This window comes from Magnolia sinica, chromosome 1 (assembly GCF_029962835.1).
Source record: "Magnolia sinica isolate HGM2019 chromosome 1, MsV1, whole genome shotgun sequence".
Taxonomy (NCBI): domain Eukaryota; kingdom Viridiplantae; phylum Streptophyta; class Magnoliopsida; order Magnoliales; family Magnoliaceae; genus Magnolia; species Magnolia sinica.
In genome coordinates this window covers 112,682,735-112,706,733 of record NC_080573.1, presented here as the reverse complement: position 1 = coordinate 112,706,733, position 23,999 = coordinate 112,682,735, and the positions used below count along the sequence as shown (strand labels likewise).

General features: G+C 38.2%; 1 protein-coding gene across 1 annotated transcript; it reads left to right on the top strand.

The window, feature by feature from the left end:
• Window positions 1–17,686: 17,686 nt before the first annotated feature.
• LOC131254324 (tryptophan aminotransferase-related protein 3-like) lies at window positions 17,687–23,181 on the top strand. The gene is made up of 5 exons (XM_058255315.1): window positions 17,687–18,044; window positions 18,884–19,178; window positions 20,223–20,515; window positions 20,991–21,271; window positions 22,658–23,181. Exons 1-5 carry the CDS (start codon window positions 17,770–17,772, stop codon window positions 22,864–22,866), a joined length of 1,353 nt encoding a protein of 450 aa, XP_058111298.1. The 5' UTR covers window positions 17,687–17,769; the 3' UTR covers window positions 22,867–23,181.
• The last annotated feature ends 818 nt before the right edge of the window (window positions 23,182–23,999 follow it).

The following is a 23,999-nucleotide window of genomic DNA, read 5'->3' as shown; positions in this document are numbered from 1 at the left end:
ATATCAACCTTCCTAATTTCCAAGGCTTCGACCTTTCTAGCCAATGCAACGAATTTTGCATTAAGGTCGTCTTCCTCTCTAATGACATACATCCCCACTTTCTTTCTAGGAATGAGTCTAGTTTGATCTGATTTAGCAAAGACATCCCATGTCTGAGTATTCTTAACTAACATGTCTAGAAAATCCTAAGCCTCATTATGATCTTTGTCAAGAAAGGTTCCACCACACATCATCGTCATGAACTAACAGGTATCCATGGTGAGACCCTTTCGGAACGCATCAATCAAATGTCATAGTTCATAACCATGATGTGAGCAAGTGAGTAGAAGGTCTTTGAAGTGCTCCCAAGCTTGGAAAAACAGTTCATTCCCCTTTTGGGAGAACGACATGATTTCCTGTTTCGGTGTATTTGTTTTGTGCTCGGGAAAGAAATTTTTTAAAAACTCTCTACTTAAGGCTTGCCATGTAGTGATGGTATGAGGTCTTAGAGAGTTGAGCCATGCTTTGGCACGATCCTTTAGAGAAAATGAGAATAACTTAAGTTTAAATACATCCCTACTGCCATTGTTTACTTGTAATGTTGCAATCACTTCTTCAAAGTCCTTGAGGTGCAAGTAGGAGCTTTCATAATTCAAGCTATGAATTTTAGGAATCAATTGAATCACACCTGGTTTAAAATCAATGTTCCTTGTGTGGCAAGGAACACTATGCAAGATTGTAAAGTTGATCTCTCAGGGTATAAATGTCCACGTAAAGTCCGTGGTTGGTGTAACACATTCTTATGAACTTCATTCTTATCCTCAAGAGGAAAATTTTATTGATTTTCTCTGTTTTAGATTAGAGTTGGATCTGACAAATTTGGATTTGCATTATCAACTAGGTCTGCCATGGAATCCAAGTGGTGTTGATTGCCTCTCCTAAATGAATGATCAAGGCTTAGGACTAGTCCACCTTTGGAAGAGAGTCCATTGTTTTAATCTTTACTCCAACAGGATATAAACCATCCACACCCCACACAACAAATACCACCAATTTAAATAGCAAGTATAATACTTAAAATAAAAATAAAAACTTAAGCAATAACCCATGCGGTAGAGCCAACCATGAGAGTTTAATTCACAAAGTAAAATAAATCAACAACTCAGGAGGTAGAGCCGAACTTAAGGGTTTAAACCATAAAGTAAAATAAATAAAATAAAATAAAATTAATGAAGAAATTAAACTATGCTAATTTGGAAAATATATTCAGCGGATGATCTTTGTGATTAAACAACAACTGTAGGACAACTATAACACTTGGGTGATGAAATCCTAAGTAGGGCAACCTTATGTCATAGTTACTGCTTGAAAGACCCAACTAAATTTCCTTTTAAAATAAAACAGAAAATCTATAGAAATTTTGGAAAGTTTAGAAGAGAACTTACCTTAGCTAGCTTGCACAAATCTAATCTATCTCCGTCTCTCCCCGGTAACCACGCCAAAAATTTCATTGCTTGCTTCCAAGTGCAGAGGTTCGTAAGTAATATCCTGTGAATACAGGGTTGATCCCATAGGGAGATAATTTATGAGAATGAAAAAGAATCAAATGTAAAACTAAGTAACGAAAATTAAACAGATAATTTGATTTTGAAGGTTTTGAATGTATGTAATTCAATTAATTTGAAAACAACACACAAGCTTCAAAGTTACACACATAGGTTAATGATCAATAAATGATAATAACTTTAATAACACAATTAGGATCTGAGCATTATGGTCAACCTAATCGAAAAATAAAATAGTTTAAATATTTTAATAAATGATATAAAAGATTAGAGAATCATGTATTAGCATCATTTATATATATATATATATATATTCTCATGTGTCAGTGATTTTAAGCATTCAATATCCATGAGATAATGAATCAAAGAAATGTAGCAGGTTGAGAACATCTCCCATCTAAGAAATCTAATTAATCTAGGTTAAGCCTATCCATCAATATGGATCTCATAAGATGGAAACATATGGATCTCACATGAGGATAAAAAACCTAGACCTAGATAATTGATAACATGCATACACAATTCATCTCATCATTAAAAACAATCAATCATCATAATTTATGATATAATTGAATCAATGTACTTCCCTTCTAGCTTGGGCTAGAGGGAACTAGAAAAATATAACTAAATTACAAAAATAAAAAGTGACAAGAAAGTAAGAAAAATAAATAAAAAATTGTAAAGAAAAATAAGAACTATGAAACTTGAAAGCTCTTTAAAAACCTTAGCAAAAAATCTAGATCTTGGCCTTGAATGCTCTGAAAGATGCTTCGGAATGCCGTGGAAGCCCTATTTATAAGTGAGGAACTCCCTCCTATAAACTGGTTTAAAAAATTCGGAAACTACCTCAAATTTTCTCACTTCGCCTAGGCTCTGCATAAACTCTTCGATGACATCGAGCAGCCTTTGATATCATCTAAGATTGGCTTTGATGTCATCGAAGACCGCATCCAATTTGTCCAGTAACCAAACTTGATTTTCCTGTAATTCTTCGATGTCATCTAAGATTCTTCGATGTCATCAAAGACTGGCTTCGATGACATCGAAGACTGGCTTTGATGACATCTTCGATATCATCTAAGCTTAAATCTTGCGAATTTCTGCACTTCATTCCTTTTTCACTTGGTTTTCTTGACTCTTGGGGTCTTGAAATTTTCAATATTGGTATCTAAAGGTCTATTATTTTACTTGGTGATTCTTAAGCATGAAATCCATGCTTTTAACATTCTTTTTTATCTAAGCTCCTAAACTCACCTCGCAATACAAACATGAGTAAAACATAATAGCAAGCAGTATAATGTTCATAAAACCAAGATATAGATGATGGAAAATAAGCAATATTTGATACTTAACAATAGGCTCACCTCGACTATTAAGGGCTAAATAGTGACAATGTGAGGTAATTATAGCGAAAAATTTTCAAGGGTTTTTGAAAATCCTAAACAGTGAAAATCCGGGACATTACAGTTATTGTTCTCATTGCTTTCCATGGTGTGGTCTATGTAAGTTCTGGAGCTACCTTATTTTTGGGCCCACGCCATAAAATGACATCGTAAAATTAATGGATGGTATATATATATATATATAAATATAAGACATAAATCATAGTAGGGTCCACAACAATTTTTAACATCATCACAACACTAGAAAGGTCGGTTGCATGTGATTTCTCTTGACAATGTATTTAATAGGATGATAGATTTTCGTTGCATCCATAGCTCAATCCAAACATAACATACAATGGAATGCAATGTCCTTTCAAACTAGGGATTTTAAGACAATCTCTAGTGGGTATTCATTGCACTAAGACAATTCTATCCCACCTCATTCCTATTAAATCCACGCGCCAAACACCCCCTTAGTAAGTGTTACCCCAACTATGTAGGGCCCATTGTAATATATTTTCTGTATATCCACACGATTCATCTATTTTTTCATCTCATTTTAGTATGCAAACCCAAACTTTAAGAAAATCAAAATCTCGAGAACCATTATGAATAAGTTGGATGGGAATTAAGCATTACGAAAAACCTTTACCATGGGACTTTTGAAAATTTTAATGGTAAGGCCTCTCCTTTGGCGTTGTCTACCTAAGATTTGTATCTACTTAATTTTTGGAACTGCGCCCTAAAATGGGTTGGAGAAACGGATGGATAGAATGGATACACAACAAATCATCAAGGTGAGCCCCACAGTAAGGATAACACCTAATCCGCTCCAACATTCAACGTAGCTATGTGGTTTTGAAAGGGATGTTGACTAGAAAATGGGACTTGAATTTGTTAGTAACAACTCCATTAACCAAGTCAGTGCTGGAAAAGCCCTGTGAGCCAACCATGGTGTATGTGTTTTATCTAATCTATTCATCCATTCACTAGCAGAAAAGGGGCAAAGGTTACAAATAACATTATCTTTTTGCTATGTATTTAAACCGTAGCTATATTTACTACGGATTTAATCTGTAGCTAAAGATGGGACACACCATTAATACTTAACGGTGGTGTAAGGGGCTCTTTAGGGCCTAAAAAAATATATATGTTTTATATAAACCGTCCATCTATTTTTAGATATTATTATAGGGTATGAAACCAAAAATCAGCTAGATCAAAGGCTAAAGTGGACCACACGGTAAGAAACATGGAGATTAAATCACATGTGCTTCCTATGGCGGTCCACTAGGCCTTCAATATACTTTATTTTTGGTATTATGGATAAAAATGTTTTAGTAAAATTGACGGAATGGATTAAGCAAATACATCATGGTGAGCCCCATGAAGCCCCTAAGAGGACCGTCCATTGCCCTGCGCCCAAAAATGGGCGCTCGCTCAAAACAGAGTCGCGCCCAAATCTCCCCCCATCTCTCTCTCTCTCTCTCCATTCCTTATTTTATTCTCTCATCTTCCTCCCTCTCTCTCTCTCTCTCCGTTCCCATCGTCAGCGCCCTCACCATCTCCCTCTCCCTCTCCCTCGCCGTCTCCCTCTCCCTCTCTCGAGCTCCTGCACCCTCACATCTTCTTCAACAGCACCGGATCTTCAGCAGCGCTACCTCCACCGGTTCTCCCTCACCCTCACTCCCCCTAACATTGAGGCTTCTTCCTCTTCAAAGGTTCTCTCTCCCTTACATTTCTAGGGTTTTGTTGATTTCCTTGTTACTGCACCTTGAATCTGAGATTAAATGTTTTTTTTTTTTTTAATTATTATGTAAAAGCTTTGTACAAGCAATGAATGCATGTTTGGATGCGTCAGATCCATAGGACCATATCTCATTCCAAGTGATGCAATTGATAGATAGTCAAATCTTGGTAGGACAGGGTTGGATCACCATGGCCTAATTTGTAGAATCCACCATCAAGAGTAGGGAATATAAGATCAATAGTCTGGATCACCATACCAAGGGCCTAATTTGTAGAAACCAGTGTTTATGGACACTATTAACATGATGATGCCTCAAGAATGTGTATCACGATAAGTGTTATTAGCTATAAATATCTTGTAATATGCTATTATTAGATATAACAGTTGTAATTGGAGCTACTAGGTAATTCTTTTCATTGATATACAAAAGATCGACTCGTTTATACAAGTTTTCATATAAGAGGTTTGTTATTAATTTATCTTAACCTAACTAAAGAGAAGTAAGGTGTGAAGAGAAAAAGATGAGTTGAATGCACCTTTTGGAGAGCCTTTGTGAGGTCAGCTAGCAAATGTAAGTCCTTTGGGTCTTCCACTTGTGGATTGGTCGATAAAAGGTTTCTTAATTTCTACTTGTTGTCTGTCTTTATGAAATCCCAAAAGGTTGTGATGGATTTCTCTATATGGCTTTCATCATTGCCCCTGCAAATATGGGACGGGTTACACCCTCCATCCACTTAGATTCTTCCCTCACATAGCCTTTTTATTGACCAAAGCAAGAATTAGTATCAAAGAAAGTTAGCTCATTAGAACACAGATTAAGAGAAGATATTGGTTGCTAATTGATTAAATGTGAGTAGTTGTTAAGTGCTCAATCTCTATGGTGGTATTGAATGAATGGACAGTCCTAATCCATGTTTGGCTATTCCACGTGTCATTCAAGACCTTTGGGGATATTGCTAACATCCCCATGAAGGTTGGGACATTAGCATTGCCCATATATGTTTAAATATATTCTATTGTTGATATTTACTAAAGAAAAAAAATCTTGGATTTGGAAATAGGAGCCTCTCTTTTTGCTTTTAATCACTAGTGTTACAATTGGTTCCTTGAAGTGAATGGGAAAACACATGAAATGCGATAAGATTGCTGATGCACACTGTACGGCCAGTGGTATCCATGAATGAAAAGAACCATATCACCTAGTGGAGGATGATTTAAGAGGAATTATCATGATTTTTATTTTATTTTTTATTTTTTTTGGTAAGATGATGTTTTCTTAAATAAGAAAAAAAAAATTCAAAAACAAAATCCAATTCTTGATTTTTGACCTGTACAACTCATGCATAGTTTTTTGGGAGATTTGTGGCATCCCTACGGTGCATGTTTTGCAAAATCCCAAAAGTGAAATTTCTCATATCCGTGAAGATTTGAACTCTTGGTGATGATTTTTGTAATACTTGTTTGTTGCCCAGCCATGGAACAATTTTCAGGGATTTTGGTTTGACATGATCTCAAGTCTGTTGGTCATGGTTGATGTCATGAAGTGATTATACAATTTATTCTGATGTTAGATTTTTCATTTTTGGTATTTGTGTGGCCAAATACAAAAAATTTGTGTTTTGAGATGTGTTAAGTGCCTGATTAGCTTGGATAATTTAAAAGTCCTGTGTGTATTAGATTTGAGATCCAACTTGTACGAGATTTTTTGTGGCTAATTATTGTGCAAGATTTTTTGTGGCTAATTATTGCGATAAGTTGTAATGGCTCTATATATTTGTTTTATTCATGTTGTCCATTCATTTTTCCATATCATTGCGGGTCATGAGCCCAAAAACGAAAAAGATTCAAATCTCAAGTGGACCACACTACAAGAAAACAATGTTGATTAGGTCGCACAGACCTGGATGAAGGAAAACACAAATATCAGCTTCATCTAAAACACAAATATCAGCCGCTAATAAAGTCCTTATGCTGGAAAACCTAGAAAAGATGGAGCTGTCACTCTCAATACATGCATTTTGTGTAAGAAGGAAGAGACAATGAAACCATATGTTCCGTCCAAAAAAAAAAGAAGAAATTGAACCATATTTTAGTTCATTGTTCAATAGCCAACATGTTTTACAATATCATCCTATAAGATTCAGTATCATTCAAGTCTTGTCAATTTCGTTTTGTACGTCATCTAAGTAGGACTGAGTCGACACTAAGTCGGGCCAAGTCACCCCATTTATGTATCATCATGCTCTCATTCGAAGCATCATAAATATGGTATGAGCTTACATGACTTGGATCGGAGACTTGTCATCCTCATATTTATTTATTTATTTTTTGTAAGGCTTGCTCTTTGTTTAGTTTTAGCCTGTTTGGTAGACACTAAAAATGAGTTGATCTCATTTCGGTATATGCTAAGCATACTGAGTAAACTCTATGGGGGCTGTCGTGATTTATGTAATTTATCCACTTTGTCCATCCATTTTACCACTTAATTTAAGGGCTTGAGCCCAAAAATGAAGCATATCTAAAGCTCAAGTGGACCACACCACAGGAAAGAGTGTGAATTAAACATCTATCTTTAATAGTTAAAACCCACTATATTTGTTTATCTATCTTTAATAGTTAAAACCCACTATATTTGTTTATCTATATTTAATAGGTAAAACCATTTTCTTCTCATGCCAATAGAACTAATTTTACTTTTGAGATCTCTTCAAGGATTAGGAAGCTGCTTATGCAAACCAATCTAAACTTGCTCTACACTGTTACCTTTTTTGAAGATCTTGAATAAAACTAATGTCGTTGAGAGGTGAGATGTGCATTTTGTGGAGGATATGGGGAAACTACTTCTCATGATTTAGTTTTTCTATTGATATGATTATTTTGTGCCTATGTTTACCCCTTAGTTGATATGATTATTTTGTGCATTCTTGTCATGCTTGATGCCTCTTCTTGCATTTTTAACAAATTCATGGTTTCTTAGAAAGGGTAAAATGTTCTTTGGCGTCGTCTTCCCAGCACTTCAATCAAATTGACCTTACTAATGTTGTTGAGTAAAGAGTCGAGTTATGGTGTTTCAGTGTTGGGAAGGCATGAGAAAACATGTTAATGTAGGTAGTTTTCCGTTTATCAGGGGCTGATAATAACAATTATGATTCAACTACCATTTCTTTTAGATTTTACTTTTGAACATATGCCTGGGATGTAAGATCTGGTGTTTGATCCATTACAAATGGTTATAAGAGGGGATCCGCTACAGATGGCTATAAGAGAGGAATAGTCTATTTGGAAGAAAATGAACTTACAAGTAATTCTGAAAGAAATTAGAGATGTCGTATAGTCTATTTCGTGATTATATGGTTCATGCAATTGAATGGCTTCTCTAATTATTATTATTATTATTATTTTTTGGGCAGGGTGTATTAGAGAGCAAAACCTGGAGATTGGAAGTTGAAATTGAATTAAGGTTACTTGCACTCATGCACACCTGTGTATATAGAAAGCGATATGGAAGGAAACTTCTCTATTAGTAATAGCTCTTGGTTCCTTCTCCCCATCATGGACAGACCATGTGCCAAAATTCTTCCCAGTGGGACAATCTAAACCTCCGTTGTTGCTTGTAAATGTGTGGTTGAGAAAAATGACACACCAATAGTCGTTATTCAAGGAGAAAAGGCCAAATAATGGATGAATAGGATATTCTAACCTAGAAAACTTTTGTGGTGTTGTTCATACACATTCCACAACAAGCCAGTAAGATGAGTGGTTTAGATTGCTGAATAATGCTGTCGCATGTACATACTCATGCAAAATGAAAGTTAAACTAAAGATTTTTAAGTTGCATTTTCAAAGTTATGAGAAACTAATATGGTTCTTTGCTTCTTTCCTGAGATCTATATGCCTTTAATATTGGATGCTACATCATCTGGACTGCCGTAGCTGGGGCTAGGTATTCAATTGAATATGTTAAAACTCGGAGAGCGGCGGATCTGTCAGCCCAAATCTGGAAGTGTGTACAATTGTTGTCAATATGGGTAAGTAACTTCACCTTGGTTAAAATGTCTCTGCTATAACAATTTTGCTTGTTACATGATGATTAATTGCAAGCATGTCCATATTTCAGATATTTATCATCCATGTGCTGATTGGTTTATTGTTCGAGTTGCTAATTATGCTAATGCGAGTGCCTGTGGATAAAAGCTCAGTTTTCTTCCTGTATCAGGATTGGGAACTGGGGTTCATATTTCTGAAGATCTGGATTAGACTAGTAAGTATGATGTCTTTGAAAAAAAAAAAAAGAAGAGAAGAAGCTTTCCTATGAGAATTTACCAGATCAGTTAATGGGTTGCACAAAAAATAAAAGAGTTTCAAACTCTAAAGGAATTCTATGAGTTTTGCTGCAGATGACCGTTTTCAAATTCTGGCTTTCTGCCTGTGCGCCAGGAGGGCCTGACTTCTTCCTTTCGATACTTCTTTGCAGTCCCAGCTGAGGGCCTGGCTGTTGGAGCATGGCAGAATGCCAATTCTATTGTCAACAGGTATGAGTTGGACGTCAAATTGTTAGGATTCATTTGATTGCTACTAGTTTTTTGTCGAGGGGATGGGTTGTGGTCTGTTTGGATAGCTGGTTTTGCTACAGTCCGATTTGATCAGATGTTTCAATATTGGAAAGCTTACCTATGGTTTGTTAAGCACAAGCTACTTGCCTACAACAATTTTGTATGCGTGTGGTAATCATCCTGGAACTAGTCTTTGTATATGTATGCCTGCCTACTTGTGCACGCGTGGAGAAAGTGTTGATTACTGAACTTTCATCACTCGTATTTGACCAATGTTCTTGCAAGATTGAACTATCAGTCAGCCATCACCACTGGATCCAACTGTTGATTGTCACCTATACTTCTTAAGAACAGCCAAATTTATTTTTTCTTGCACAGTGCTAGATGTTTGTGATATATTAAGTTCTCAGGCACCCCAATATGCACAACAACTCCAAAAAACAAAGCTTGCATTTTTGGATTTATTGGATCCTAAGTGCTGATTTTCAAGTCTGACGTTTTTGTATGTGCTATTTTGGTTTCAAACTGTGTTTGCATGGTTATGTAGTTGTTTTCACCTGCTCTGTCTTGGACGTGTGTTTACCTTTACTTGGAATCTGCTTTGATGATTTTATTTGTGTTTCTGGCCAATGATGACTTAGTGAATGACCAAGTGCGAGTACTTGCACTCTGTGGAAATGCAGTTACTATGACAATCTGAGGCTTCACTTGGATGAATACTCAAACAACATGTGTGTTTGAGCTTTTGGTACTCTCTACATAGATGCATTGCTGTGTATTCTTTGTTGTGCGTATTTCTTTTATTGTTGAATCCAGAATTTTTAGATGAGTTAATCTATCAGGGCATGCACTAGCAACAATAAGCCATTATTTTTTTTTATAAAAAAAATAGAAACTAGCTACGGCTAATAATCGTAGTTTGATATCTAAACACCGTAGCCATCTTTCACTTTGGCCAATAGCTACGGATATAGTCATACTTCGAGCTACAAATATTATCTGTAGCTGGATATAAAGTTTGCTACAGAAAATATAGCTACGGATATAATCCGTAGCTATTAGTATCCCTAGCTAAGATTTTGAATATGGATGGACTACAGTCATGCTATGGAGGATAACCGTAGTTATATTTCACTACGGTATTTATTCGTAGCTTTTGTCCTATTTTGGTAGTGATTTATCCGTATCATTTTAGAGTTTAAGGTCCAAATCTCGAGTCTATAAGAAACAGTGGTGATTGAACAACAACCGCTAAAAAGTTCTTAGGGCCACTTAAGTTTTGAATCAAGTTGATATTTGTGTTTTCCCTTCGTCCAGGTACGTGTGATCTAATCAACATGAATCAACAGGTTGGATAGCAAATAAATATTACAGTGGGCCCTAAGAAGTTTTTAATGGTAGATGTTCATTCACCAATTCCTTACAGGGTGTTCCAGCTGAGATTTAGATCTGCCTCATTTCTGGTTCATGCCCTGAAAGGAGGGCGCAAAATGAAAGGACAACGCACATACATCATGATATCATGATGGGCCCATGGAGCTTTTCCAACACTGACGTGGGTACTAGAGGGGTCAATGCGAATCGTGTCGTGAAAAATACACCATTGTCACTGGCTTGGGCCGAAGTTGAGGCATGTGGGTTGGACTTGGTCTTGAGTTCACCCATGATGATTTGGGTTCAATCTAGGCTTGCAATTTTTGAACTCAAAGACGAAGGCCTTCTAAATTAATGGCTGTGGTTAGCCTGATCCAAAACTTTGGTGGGCCCAAGAAGTTTTCGATGGAAGCCGTGCCCAGCTTTGTTGTTCCCAGTGGTGCGGCCCACTTAAGTTTTAGGAAGCCCTGATATTTCAGGGTGCTTCAGGTGGGTGGATCCCTGATTGTGGGGCCCAACCTGATGTCTATGCCTTAAATCCATGCCGTTCATCCATGTTTTTGACTTTTGAAATAACTCATTTTATTTGAAGCAGATTCAAATCTAAGGTGAATGATCCCATAGGAAAACATAGCGATTGACCATTAAAAACTTTTTGAGGGCCACAAAAGTTTTGGATCAAGTTGATATTTGTGTGGTCCCTTCATCCCAGTATTTGTGATCTTGTCAACAGCTTAGAAGGAAAATAAACATTCGCATGGCCCCCAAGAAGTTTTTAATGGTGCATATTCAATCACCACTATTTCCTATGGTGTGGTCCACCTAAGATTTGGATTTGTTTCATTTTTTGGATCTTGCCCTAAAGTGATATGTCAAAACGGATGGATGGCATGGATGTAAGTCACATACATCATGGTATGGCCACAGTCAGGGATCCACTGAAGCGGCGCCCGATATTTGGGCTCACGTCTAAAAGATGAAATTGCGCCGAAGATGGACCAAGTTGATGCCCCGCACGCATCATGGTGAGCCCCGCAGACTCTTTTGTTGCAGGGAGCGGATTAGGTGCGACCCTGACGGTGGGGCCCACCTTGATGTATGTATTATAGATCCATTTAGGGCGTGGGCTAAAAAATGTAGCAGATACAAATCTCATGTGGGCCCCACCATAGGAAATGGTTGTTATTGAACGTCCACAGTTAAAAACTTTCTAGGCCCACCTTACTGCTCACTGTAATGTTTATTTGCCATCGATAAGGTCCACAATAGATGGATAAAGGGAAAAAAAACAAACATCAGCTTATCTACAACTTTTGTGATCCACAGTATATGGATGAAGGGAAAAAAACAAACATCAGCTTGTCTACAACTTTTGTGATCCACAGTATATGGATAAAGGGGAAAAAACAAACATCAGCTTATCTACAACTTTTGTGATCCGTGAAAAGATTTTAATTGTCAATCACACTGTGGGGCTTACCTTGATACATGCCGTTCATCTATTTCAGCAGCTCATTTTAGGGCATGAAACCAAAAACATGCAGCAGATCCAAAATCTCAAGTGAACCAAACCTTTAAAAAATAGGGGTAATTGAACATAGAGCTGAGCACAAACCGACTCGACTCACCTAACTTGACTTGTCCGACTGTTCGGATCCAACTTGATCCAAACCAAATGGGTTGGTCCGAACTAGGGGTGTACACGAACTGGGCTAGCCCGGTTAGCTCGTTCGACTCGGCTCGAAATAGCTCGAATCGGCCCGACTCGGAATTAAGTTCGGGTCGGGATGGGCCATTTTTCGCAGCCCGAAACTGAGCTCGGGCCGAGTTTGGCTAGAGCCCAGTTCAGCCCGACCCAAACACCATACCCAATTCAAGGAAGGAGGAGGAGAGCCCACTCTGTTTTCCTCTCTATTACAAACTTTTGATTTCCATAGTCCCTTTCTCATACATTACAAAACACTTTTATTCTAGCCTATCTAGCAAGCGTTTTTGGACTCTTGTATCCTTTTCCTAACATCTAATGTTATCCACACATTGCTAAAATCAACGAAAAGTTACTAAACTCCCTTGTTGTTCAAGTAAAGGAACTAAAACAAGGAGGTTTCCTGTGAAGTATAAGAAAACTCACTTTGTGGAAATGCATTGTCTGCCGTCCAGAACTGGATTTGTACCAAAATAGTCTGGTTTAGATGGGATGTCCGTCATCCAGAACTGCATTTGGACATCAGCATTGTGGCAGAAATTGGATGTCCACCATCCAGGGTGATCCAGAGCAAATCAGGAAGAAATAGTATGTCCACCGCTCTGCCAGACTATCAGTGACACTTACGGCCCTGATCTTGTCACTCAATGTAGTCGATGGTCACAACATCTGCATCATGTGGTGTGAATGATGAACTCTGTCACCCATAACTTTGTGTTTGTTTTCATGAAGTATACCTGTAGTAGAAAAGCAAATTATATTGACAAAAAAAGCAACACACTTATATCATGGTTCTTGGACAGAACTTGGAAAACCCAAGCATAACCATTGTCACATTGTTGCAGTGATATGTAATTGACATGGCTCCAATCACATATGCACACATTCATGTCCATGCATGTTGAAGAACTTGCCGAATGTGTATTTATACCTATTTTTTACTGATTAAATTAAGAAATGAAAAGGAAAATAAAAAATAAAAATTCCCTCATGCAATATTTCCTTCTTTAAAGATGTTGGAAAAGGCTTATTCATTTCGTTATCAGTGGAGTGTCAAATTTAATATTAATGTCTACTACTACAAGTGTTTTTTTTTTAAAAACACATGAGGAAACTGGCCCGAACTCGAAAGTTCGAAATTGGCCTGAACTCAGGTTCAAAACTGGCCCGAACTCGGCCCGAACTCGCCCAATTGCTGCCGAGCCGGGTTCGGGCTGGACATGTTGGCCCGGTGATCGGGCCGGGCTGAGTTCAGGATAGGTGTGGCTGGTGACCAGGCCAGGCCAGGTTGAGCCCAGTTCAACTCGAATCGACCCGTGTACACACCTAGTCCGAACCAAGTAGGCTTTGCCCAATTCAAACTCAAACCGAGTTGAGTTTGAGTTACTAAGTAACTCAACCCAACTCGACCCGATCTCAAACCCGACTCTAATCCTCTCTATACTACTGGCCACACGCCCTGATCTAAAAAATCCAACCCATTCCTGTCCGGCACCCATCAGCCATTCCATTTGTCTGGCAGGCGGCAGCAACCCTTCAGCCCTCCTCCTCCTCGTCCTCTCTCTCTCTCTCTCTCTCTCTCTCTCTCTCTCTCTCTCCTGCAAGTGGCAACCAACAACTGATCAAGTGTATTTTTTTTATTCTTTAAGGTTTTTTATTTTTATGTTAAGAGGATGGACTACGCATATGAAATGGTGGAGATGGAAGGAAGTAAGTTGCATACTGAGTAACTTAGTACGAGTAAACTATATGAGGTCCACTATGATATATGTATTTTATTCCCTCCATCTCTCTATTTTATCCCCTCCCATTCATCCATTTTATCCTTATCTAATTCGGTGCCAACTCGATCTGACTCTGGGTTGGACTTGGTTCGAATCAACCCAGTTCGACTCAGACTCAAAACGAGTTAGGCATGCTGGACTCGGTACCGAGCTGGATCGAGTTCCGGTTAGACATTTTTCAAAACCGGATTGAGTCGGGTTGGACCTAACTTGGTCCGACGTGACTCAGTGCCCACTTCTAATTGAACATGCACAATTTAAAGCTTCTTGAGGCCCACCATAACTTTTCGTTGCCATCAAACTTATGGAGTCACACAAACCTTGAATGAGGGGAAAACACATATATCAGCTTGATCGTGGCCCACAACAAGTTTTTAATGTTACTCACAAATGTTTCCTGTGGTGTGGTCCACCTGAGATTTTTTGCCGCCGAACTTTTTTATGTTATGCCCTGTAATAATCCGGTGAAACGCATGGAGGGCATGGATATATTACATATAATCAAGTTGGGCCCCTCAATCAGGGATCCACCGAAGCCGCCTTGTTTGTGACCTTCGTTGCATGGTTCCCCCGCAAGTCGTGGAAATTCGCGTCCAAGAGATATACATTATACCTGGGATGCCAAGTGGTGGGAAGTTTCTGCTCTTAGATGTTAGGTGGGGTCCACCGTGTTGTTTATAAGAAATCCACCCCGTCCATCATATTTACCAGCTCATATTAAGCCATGAGTCAAAAAATGAGGCAGATCTAATACTAAAATGAGCCGCACGAACTGATAAAGTAGGTAGCAAAATAAGCAACGTTGAAACAGATGATGATCTCTCACGCACAATCAATCGGATAACGATGATACCAGTCAAAAAAGACATCCAACTGCAATTTGATGCACCAATCTTCTCAACGCCGACATTATCACATATTCACATGGCCCAATCAAATCCCACGAAGTCAAAATCCACGAATTTACGTGCATTTAATTGTCAACACGTGATCTTTGAATAACATCCAACCTGTCTAATCCGTTAGCATCACAAATAAGCATACAGGACAGAAAAATTAGGCAATCCTCTCATCATGTGGGCCACATGTAGATTCTACGTAAGCGGATTGGCTGCTGTACCATACACCACTAATCTAGCTTATGTGTTGACGTCACCAAGTTCTGTGGGTCCTATTACAAGTAAGTGTTATATCCCAACCGTCCGTCCTTCAATTTGACGAGATTGTGGTAAAGCGTGAACTAAAATCTAAGAAAGATCCAAAGATCAAGTGGACCACAGTGCAAAAGGCAGCAGGGAATTGAATCGTCTACCCTTGAAACCCTTTTGGGGTCATTTAAGTTTTGGATCAATACGATATTTGTTTTTCATCTTCATCCAAAGTGTGTGTGATCTTATGAATAAGTTGGATGGAAAATAGACCGTATAGTGAGGCGCAACGAATGTTTTGATGCAAAGAATGTTTTGACGGTGAGAATCATTATCCCATTGTTATTTGTGGTGTGGTCTATTTAAGCTTTGGATATGAATCATTTTTGGTATTACATTCTAAAATGGCCTTGAAAAATAAATTAACGTTGTGGATATAATAAATACATAATTTTGAGGGACATTTAACTTTGATATCCTTTGAACCATTCATACAACTTCGGAGCTTGAGAAGCGGCAGCACTCGACTTCGCAAGACACGTATCTACAGCAGACAGATTGGTGGTGTGTGGTACACCAGCCAATCCGCTTCCGTAGAAAACAATGGACGGCCGTCAATCTGGTCGAGTACAGGCATGGACCTCATTTTTCCACCACATACTTTCATGATGACATAACCTGTTCGACGAGTAGAATGTTACCCGCACGGCATTACATATGGAAGCGGATTGGCTGGTGTACCGCACACCAGCTAGTGTGGGTACGCGTTAGGGCTGAAAGTCTGGCGGGTTCAACCACATGTGACCAACTGGACATTGGGTTGGGATAAATTGGGTTTGGCTCTAAGCTTGGGCTATATAAACACTAACCCTATATAGGTTGGGTCAACCTTGAGCTGAGATCTTTGGTTGTTCAACCTAACTTGAACCAATCAATATATAAGTTATAAATAATAATTAAGTGTAGATTGTCTGTGTTGAAGGCATAAGAAATTTCAAGTCTCATTAGTCCACTTCATTTTTTATGACTCAAACTATCAAAATATGCCGGATTTCTCTCTGTCAAATAGTTTGCATATTACACAACACTACTTTTAAAAGAGTAGTTTTATATTTTAGCTTATTTGTTTAGAAAAAAAAAAAAAGTTGTTTACCATAAATAATTACATATATAATTAATAAAATCATAGTTAAAAGAATAAAATTTGGATTGAAATATAATAAATTAATATAATAACAAAAATATTAGACCAACCATGAGTTGGACTTGTATTGAAAATTCTAACTTAAGATTGTGTTAGGGGTGAAGCATAGAAACCTTCGGTTAAGCTAGGTTGAGTGACCCAACCCAACCCGCTTGACTTTCATCCCTGGTAAGCTCCGTGCGAAGGCGTGCGCTGATGTTCCTCGAAGTCTGATTGAAAGGAGATCAAAGTTACATGGGCCTCAATATGATGTATTTATTATATCCACACCGTCCATCCATTTGTTGAGATTATTTTACAGCATGAGCCAAAAAGTGAATTATATCCAAAGCTCAACTAGACCACACCACAAATAGCAGCGGGATGGTGATTTTCACTCTTAAAACATTTGTAGGGCCCACCATAACGTTTATTTTCCATCCAATCTGTTCATAGGGTCACAAAGACATGGATGAAGAGGAAAAATAAATATCATATTGATCCAAAACTTCTGTGATACCTAAAAGGGTTTCAATGTTAGACGTTCAGTCCCCTACTGCTTTTTGCAGTGTGGTTCACTTGATCTTGATATTTATCTTATTTTTCGTCTCAAGCCTTATGACGAGCTCTCCAAATGAATGTACGGTTTGGATATAACACACACCTCATGATGGGACCCACAGAACTTGCTGACGTCAACACACTAGCTAGATCGCCGGTGTGCGGTACAGCAGCCAATCCGCTTCCACACAAATACAACCAACTAATTGCGTGTGAGATCTAGACATAAATACATACAACACAACAACGTCTGCTAATTCCACACATCATGTAAACACGCACACATCCACTCCTATGACACGTGTGACATCTTAGCTTTGGATCAGCTGAGCTACCTTGTTTAGATCAAGGTATCAAAACAAATGAATGGCTTAAAAAAAATAGTCATTCGATGTCCCTTGTGGCCCACCTAAAAAGTAAGGTTATCCAAAAAATTTAAGGAGGCAATAGATCCAAATACAGGCTACAAAGCTACCCGTAATTAGATTAGAAGACACCACAAAGCAAGTAACAGAGAATGAGGAACTCTAGAGAGGGCTTCTTTGACAAAAACACAAGCGTTGAAGATTTCTCTCATTTTCCAAGAGAATGCGTGTCAAAGTGAAAGCCGCAGGGATTATTGAATATGAATCCATGCACATGGCCAGAGTAAAGATCATTTGCTTGTAAATCAAGACAATATCTCCGAGAAGTTCTTTAAGAATATTTGACCATTACTTATAAACATTATAAAAAGATAAGATCTCACATAGCAAACCTCACAAAAGAAGCTCACATTCAAGATGGATTGCTTCAAGTACTTTCTTTATCTCTCTATCTTTATTTCTCTCAATCTCTTCTTTGGCTCATGCTCAAGCCATGAGAATGAACTCACATGGACTAAGGAAGCTGCCTTGGAGGCAGAAGCTGTTGCTTCTATTTCTTGCTCTGGTCATGGGGAAGCTTTCTTAGATGGGTCCATTGGTTCGGACGGCAAGCCCATTTGCGAGTGTCATTCTTGTTACGTAGGGCCCGATTGCTCCAAATTCACACCCGATTGTCCTGCCGATGCTGATAGGTATGCTTCGTTCTTGTTTCAACCATGGTTTTTAATTCCTTGGTGACTTGTACTTACTCATTTGGATTCGAGTCGAGTAGTGGCTTGAAGATGTTAACTATCATAACTTTTGATAAGTTACACAAATTTACATTCTTGAAAGAGATGTAACTACAATTTGTAGCCTACTTCCTCATTTCAAAATGAGTGTATAAAAATTCACATCTTGAGATTCTTATTAGATTCTCACCAACCATCTTTTAATGATAGGAGATGGTGTAATCACTATTCCAATTTCAGTTTGTCCAAGTGAGGCGAAGATTCAGTTGATCCAAACCGTTGATATTAGGAGTTACTATGTGATGCGGGGATGAACATGATGAGGTTGATCACAATCTTCCCCGATCATTGGACTCCTCACATAGACTTTTTGAATCCACAAGGAAAAAAATAAAGCAAGAAAATAGAAATAGTATTCTAAAAAATTCGTAAATTGATTATGAATGATTATATGAGTTTACAACCCTTGCAACTAACTATAAATAGACGGTTGTGGTTCCTACTAGTGCGCATGTTTTTCTGCGTGTACTATTTGGCTTCACCATGCTGTTCTCCTAATTATTCTAATCACTTTTCATGTTGGCGCAACTCCTAAAGCCCAACCGATGAAGAGTTATAATCAAACTAAAACTTATTTTAAATAGTAAAAGAGAAATTAAAATAGGAATCGATGGCCAATCTGATGGTATTTCGCAAATTCGGCATGTGCAACCCCAATTTAAAACAAGAAGAATAATAACCCTTCAGTAATTGGTCAGTTCATTCATTATGATTTATTTCTGTCTATACCATCTTTGCAGTGGAGATCCACTGTTCTTGGAGCCATATTGGAAGAAGCACGCAGCCAGCAGCGCCGTTGTCATAGCGGGATGGCACCGTATGAGCTACAGTTTCAGTGATCGTTCAACCATCTCAATCGAGCTCAGGACACTCATCCAACGCCTGCACGCCATCGCCAGAAACGCAATTACAGATGGTAGATTCATTATTTTTGGTGATGGAGCAACACAACTTCTTAATGCAGCTGTGTATGCACTCTCGGAAGATAATTCGTCACAACCGGCGAGCGTCGTAGCGGCAGCTCCTTATTACCCGGTTAATAATACAACTTTTGCATTTTAATTTGGAATATAAACAGGATTAAATAAAACTTTTGCATTTTAATTTGGGGAATTTTATAAAATAATACCTCATTTTTTGGAATTGACAACCCAGTATCTTTTTATTTTTTAAGAAACTTTTTATTAACAAATTTTATTAAGTGATTTTCATTTCGATGCGTTCAGTTGGGTATTTCCAACGACAATTACATTAAATAGGTTATTTTTCTTAAATGATGAAATTGCCCAGCAACGACTTGTCAGCTGATCTAATTTTGGTGTTGTGACTTTCAAACAGTGGATTCTACAATTTGGTCGGTTGTGATTTGGCTTTCTGATTTTTTGGATGGTGAAAAATGCAAAAAGATAAAATAAAATCTAGGGGCAATATTTCAACAAACTAGTGTTCAATCATCACAATCAGAGGCTTAGATTGTTCAATTGATTTGATTGTTTACAGTATTTACTGATTCATGATTTTGCATATTTTGCATTTTTAATTATTGTTTTTGAACTCCAATGTTTAAATTTAGGGAAATTGAAAAAAAAAAAAAAAAATTTAGTTTTAATTTCCAATTTCAACTTTCATACATGTCTCTGTACGAGGGTGGAGGGACACTCACACAATAAATAGGTTGGGCTTGATTGTCAAGGTCCTTGGGCTGGACCTGATTTTTCAGGCATATTTGCTATTGTTGAGATTTGAACATAAGACCTTCCATTTTATAAGACCTTTCGCTTTGATACCATGTCAAACAACCATTTACTCTAAAAGCTTAAGCTGTCAGAGTGTGGTGTATCAATGAGTTATACTTTGGGCCACCTTTTGGCTTGTAGCCCATTTCAAGAAAGCTTCAAAGTGATTTGTGATTTTCAAATTTCTAAGGTTTTTGAAAAATTGCAAAAGATAGTCTCATTTGTGTTATATTGAAAGAAAAAAAAAAAAAAAAAAGAATTCTACTTTAATCTATATATTTTTCACACTTAGAAAATGTGAATATTTCATGAGATTGAACCTGACCAAGATACCAAATTACAGGCATTCAGAACCCAGACCGAATTTTTTGAATCAGATGAATACGAATGGGAAGGAGACGCACGCATGTGGAAAAACAAATCTGATTCATCCATGGAATTTGTTGAATTTGTAACTTCACCCAACAATCCTGATGGACGGCTACATCAACCTACTCTTCGAGGCCCATCTGTCAAAACAATCCATGACCGTACTTACTACTGGCCACATTTCACCGCGATCCCAGCTCCAGCTGATGAAGATGTCATGATTTTCACACTGTCGAAGACTACCGGCCATGCTGGTAGTAGATTCGGGTAATTCTCAGTGCTATATATACTCTATCGTTGCAAAGTGACATTCATCTCCCCTGTGAAAAAAAACATGCTTGGAAAGTTATAGCCACTCATCAGGCAATCCCAGCAATGCGTATGTCATGCGTAAAAAATCAGGCCCGGCTAAACATATACAAATTAAACAAAAATGATTTAAGATAAACTGACCAATGGTTCAGATTGTTTTTATATGTCTTTCTAAATCTGTACTGTGGAATTCATGGATCGTCTATGCATTGATAATTGAAATTCAATGCCATAACCTTAAAGTGTACCTGATAAGGAAAACATTTTCAATACCTTAATGTCACTGACGAGAATCTTGATCTTCTGTATTTCCCTTATGTATTGTCTTACATGTTTAGCCCATCAGGCAGCATTGTCACTCCTTTGTAATCATAACCGTTGATCAGGGTGACCATAACATGGGTATCTCATGATCATGAATTTTCTGCAGGTGGGCCTTGATAAAAGATGAGGACGTGTATCAAAAGATGAGCATGTATATAGAGCAAAACACCCAAGGTGTCTCACGCGACACCCAATTGAGGGCTTTCAAGCTTCTCAAAACTGTCTTAAAAGATGGAGGAAGAGACTTCTTCGAATTTGGACACAACACGATGAGGGATCGATGGGTCAGATTAAACAATATCTTATCCAAGTCAAAACGTTTCTCACTCCAGAAACTGGCTCCTAAGTACTGCTCTTACTTCAAAAAGATCACAGATCCTTCTCCAGGTGCATTTCTTTCTAACTCTCACCCAACCAGAATCCATGCTTATTAGTCTCTATTTTATGGTTGTGGGGCAACGTTCAACGATCAGAACCGTTAGTGTGATGTGCCTCACGTTGGATGGCCCATGCATGAAATATCCAGTAGATTTGTTGATCATTGGTGCAGAATATTTGGTCTGTTGATTAGGATCCCGTTGTTTTCTTTATTGGCCATCCACCGAAAGTCTTAATTCTTTTCTATATTTAGACAGAGATGGCCCATAATATCAACAGTTTAGATCTCTGAACAACGGGCCCAGTTGTACGTACTGTGCAATCTCTAGACCGTGACTGTACAATGCTCTACTGACAATCCGTAGCGAGGTGGCTACCCACAATGCTCTGTGGGCCCCGCATGATATATATATGTTTTATCCAAGCCGTCCATCTATTTTTTTAGATCATTATGGATCATGAGCGTAAAAAGTAAGGGAGATTTAAATCTCGAGTGGCCACACCACAAGAAAACAGTGGAGATTGAATGCCCATCATTAAAAAACCTAAGGTTTACTGTAATGCTTATTTGTCATCCAACCAGTTCATTAGGTCACGCACACCTTGATGAGGAGAAAACACAAATATCAGCTTACTCCAAAACTTTTGGTGGCCCCTCGGAAATTTTTAATGGTGAGTGTTCAATCACCACATTTTTTCCTGTGGTGTGGTCCATATTAGATTTTTATCTGCTTTATTTTTGGGCTCATGACATAAAATAGTATCAAAAAATGTATGGATGGCGTGGATAGGACACACATATCAGGTTGGAGCCCACATAGCACTGTCAGTAGCCACCTCATGACATAATATCAACGGTTTAGATCTCTGAAAAACGGGCCCACTTGTAAGTTCCGTGCAATCTCTAGGCTCTGATTGTACAGTGCTCAGGTATAATGGTTGTACAGCAGAAACTGCGGATGCAGTGGGCCTCACCGTCGACGGTCCATGAAACAAAAATCCTCATATTGGAAATCCTGAGGCTTCAATAGGTGGCTAAGAAATAGACGGTTAAGACAGAAAACACAAACGGTTCAGATTCAATCAAGAGAAAGGCAGTGGGATTTTTGTTACGCGGGCTATTCATAGTGGGGCCTATCATATTAACGTTTTGGATCATTTAAAGATAGGCCCATTTGTGCAAACCGGAAGCTCAGACGTACTGTAAAAATGGACGGCCAGAAAGAACCCGTTTCAGCCGTCCACTTTTTTCGAACACCATGGACCACCCAAGGAATAAACCAGCCTGATTTTGAGCCAGAGCACCCAAACAATGTGGCCCACCTGATCACATACGCATGCCACATTAGCACGTGTGAACTCTGCTGACTAGTGTTATGATTGTACACGTGGCAGCTTATGGTTGGCTGAAGTGTGAGAGGAAGGAAGATAAAGATTGCGACAGTGTCCTGAGATCCGCAGGCATCATCGGCCGCAGGGGCAGCCTTTTTGATGCGGGAACCCGCTACGTGCGTCTCAGCCTCATCAAGAGTTCAGATGACTTCGACTGGCTGTTGCAACGGCTAAAAGCCTTGGTCGCCAAGGAGAGTGTCAAAACTACTTAATATATATGGCTCAGATCTGTGCATGGTATACACACATGGTTTTTAAGTTATGAACAGTGGGACCCATGAATCAGTAATCCAGACCATTGGTATGCCATGTCCAACCATGTTAATTTGGACCCCGCCTCTAAGATAGCCTTTGATAGTAATGTTGAAAGTGTTGAATAAGTCTCTCACATGGATGAGTAGATAAATCAAATTAGTTGAATAAATGATTATTGGACCAAGATTACGTTCCATGGCACACAAACACCATTGTAACACCGCACTTGTTATTATAAATAAAGCTAGAGAGAGTTAGGGTTTCCCACTACCTACCTAACTCTCCTCTACATTCTCTTTCAATTTTTTATTTTTAAATTCTTGGTCTTTTTTTTTTTTTTTTTTAATATGATATCATGGCAGAATTGTTATCATCTTTAATAGATTTGTCTCCATCAAAACAATTAGTTTGACCACTAAAAAATTTCTATGTTATATATATATATATATATATATATATATATATATATATATATATATATATATATATATATAAGAATAAAATAGGTTCTTTTTTGTGGATAATAAGGAACTAAGTAGGTTCTTGTGTCTAATATATGTAAGCTAGATCCAGCATGCAGCGTGGCAAGTGATCATGTTTGACAGCCATTGATCATTATTTTTCCACTGCTCATGGCTAGACCAGTGGGGTCCATGATTGACTTCTATGGGCTTCTCTTGCTACCTTGACACCACACCAAAATCATTATTTATGAATGGGTTTAAAGGGCTCCTAAATCCCTTAGGAACGGTTTAAAACCGTTGCCAAAAGAGGTATTGCAAAATAACTGGAACAGTTCAAAACCGTTGTGGGTACCGTTTTAAATTTTAGAGATGGAATTTTAGGAACGGTTTTAAACCGTGCCGGTGCCAATGATCAGCTTTGATAACTTGCCAACGGTCAAATTGTAAAAACGGTATTTTTCCTCTAGTCCCCTTTAACCTTGACCCTTTCCCATCTCAAAGCCAAGAAACAAACAGAACAAAATAAAATTTTTTAGAACAAAATCCATTGCTCCAAATAATCCCGACTATTTTCATGAATCCACCGACTTGGTGGTTGTAGGTAAGGACTTTGTTCACACCCCAAG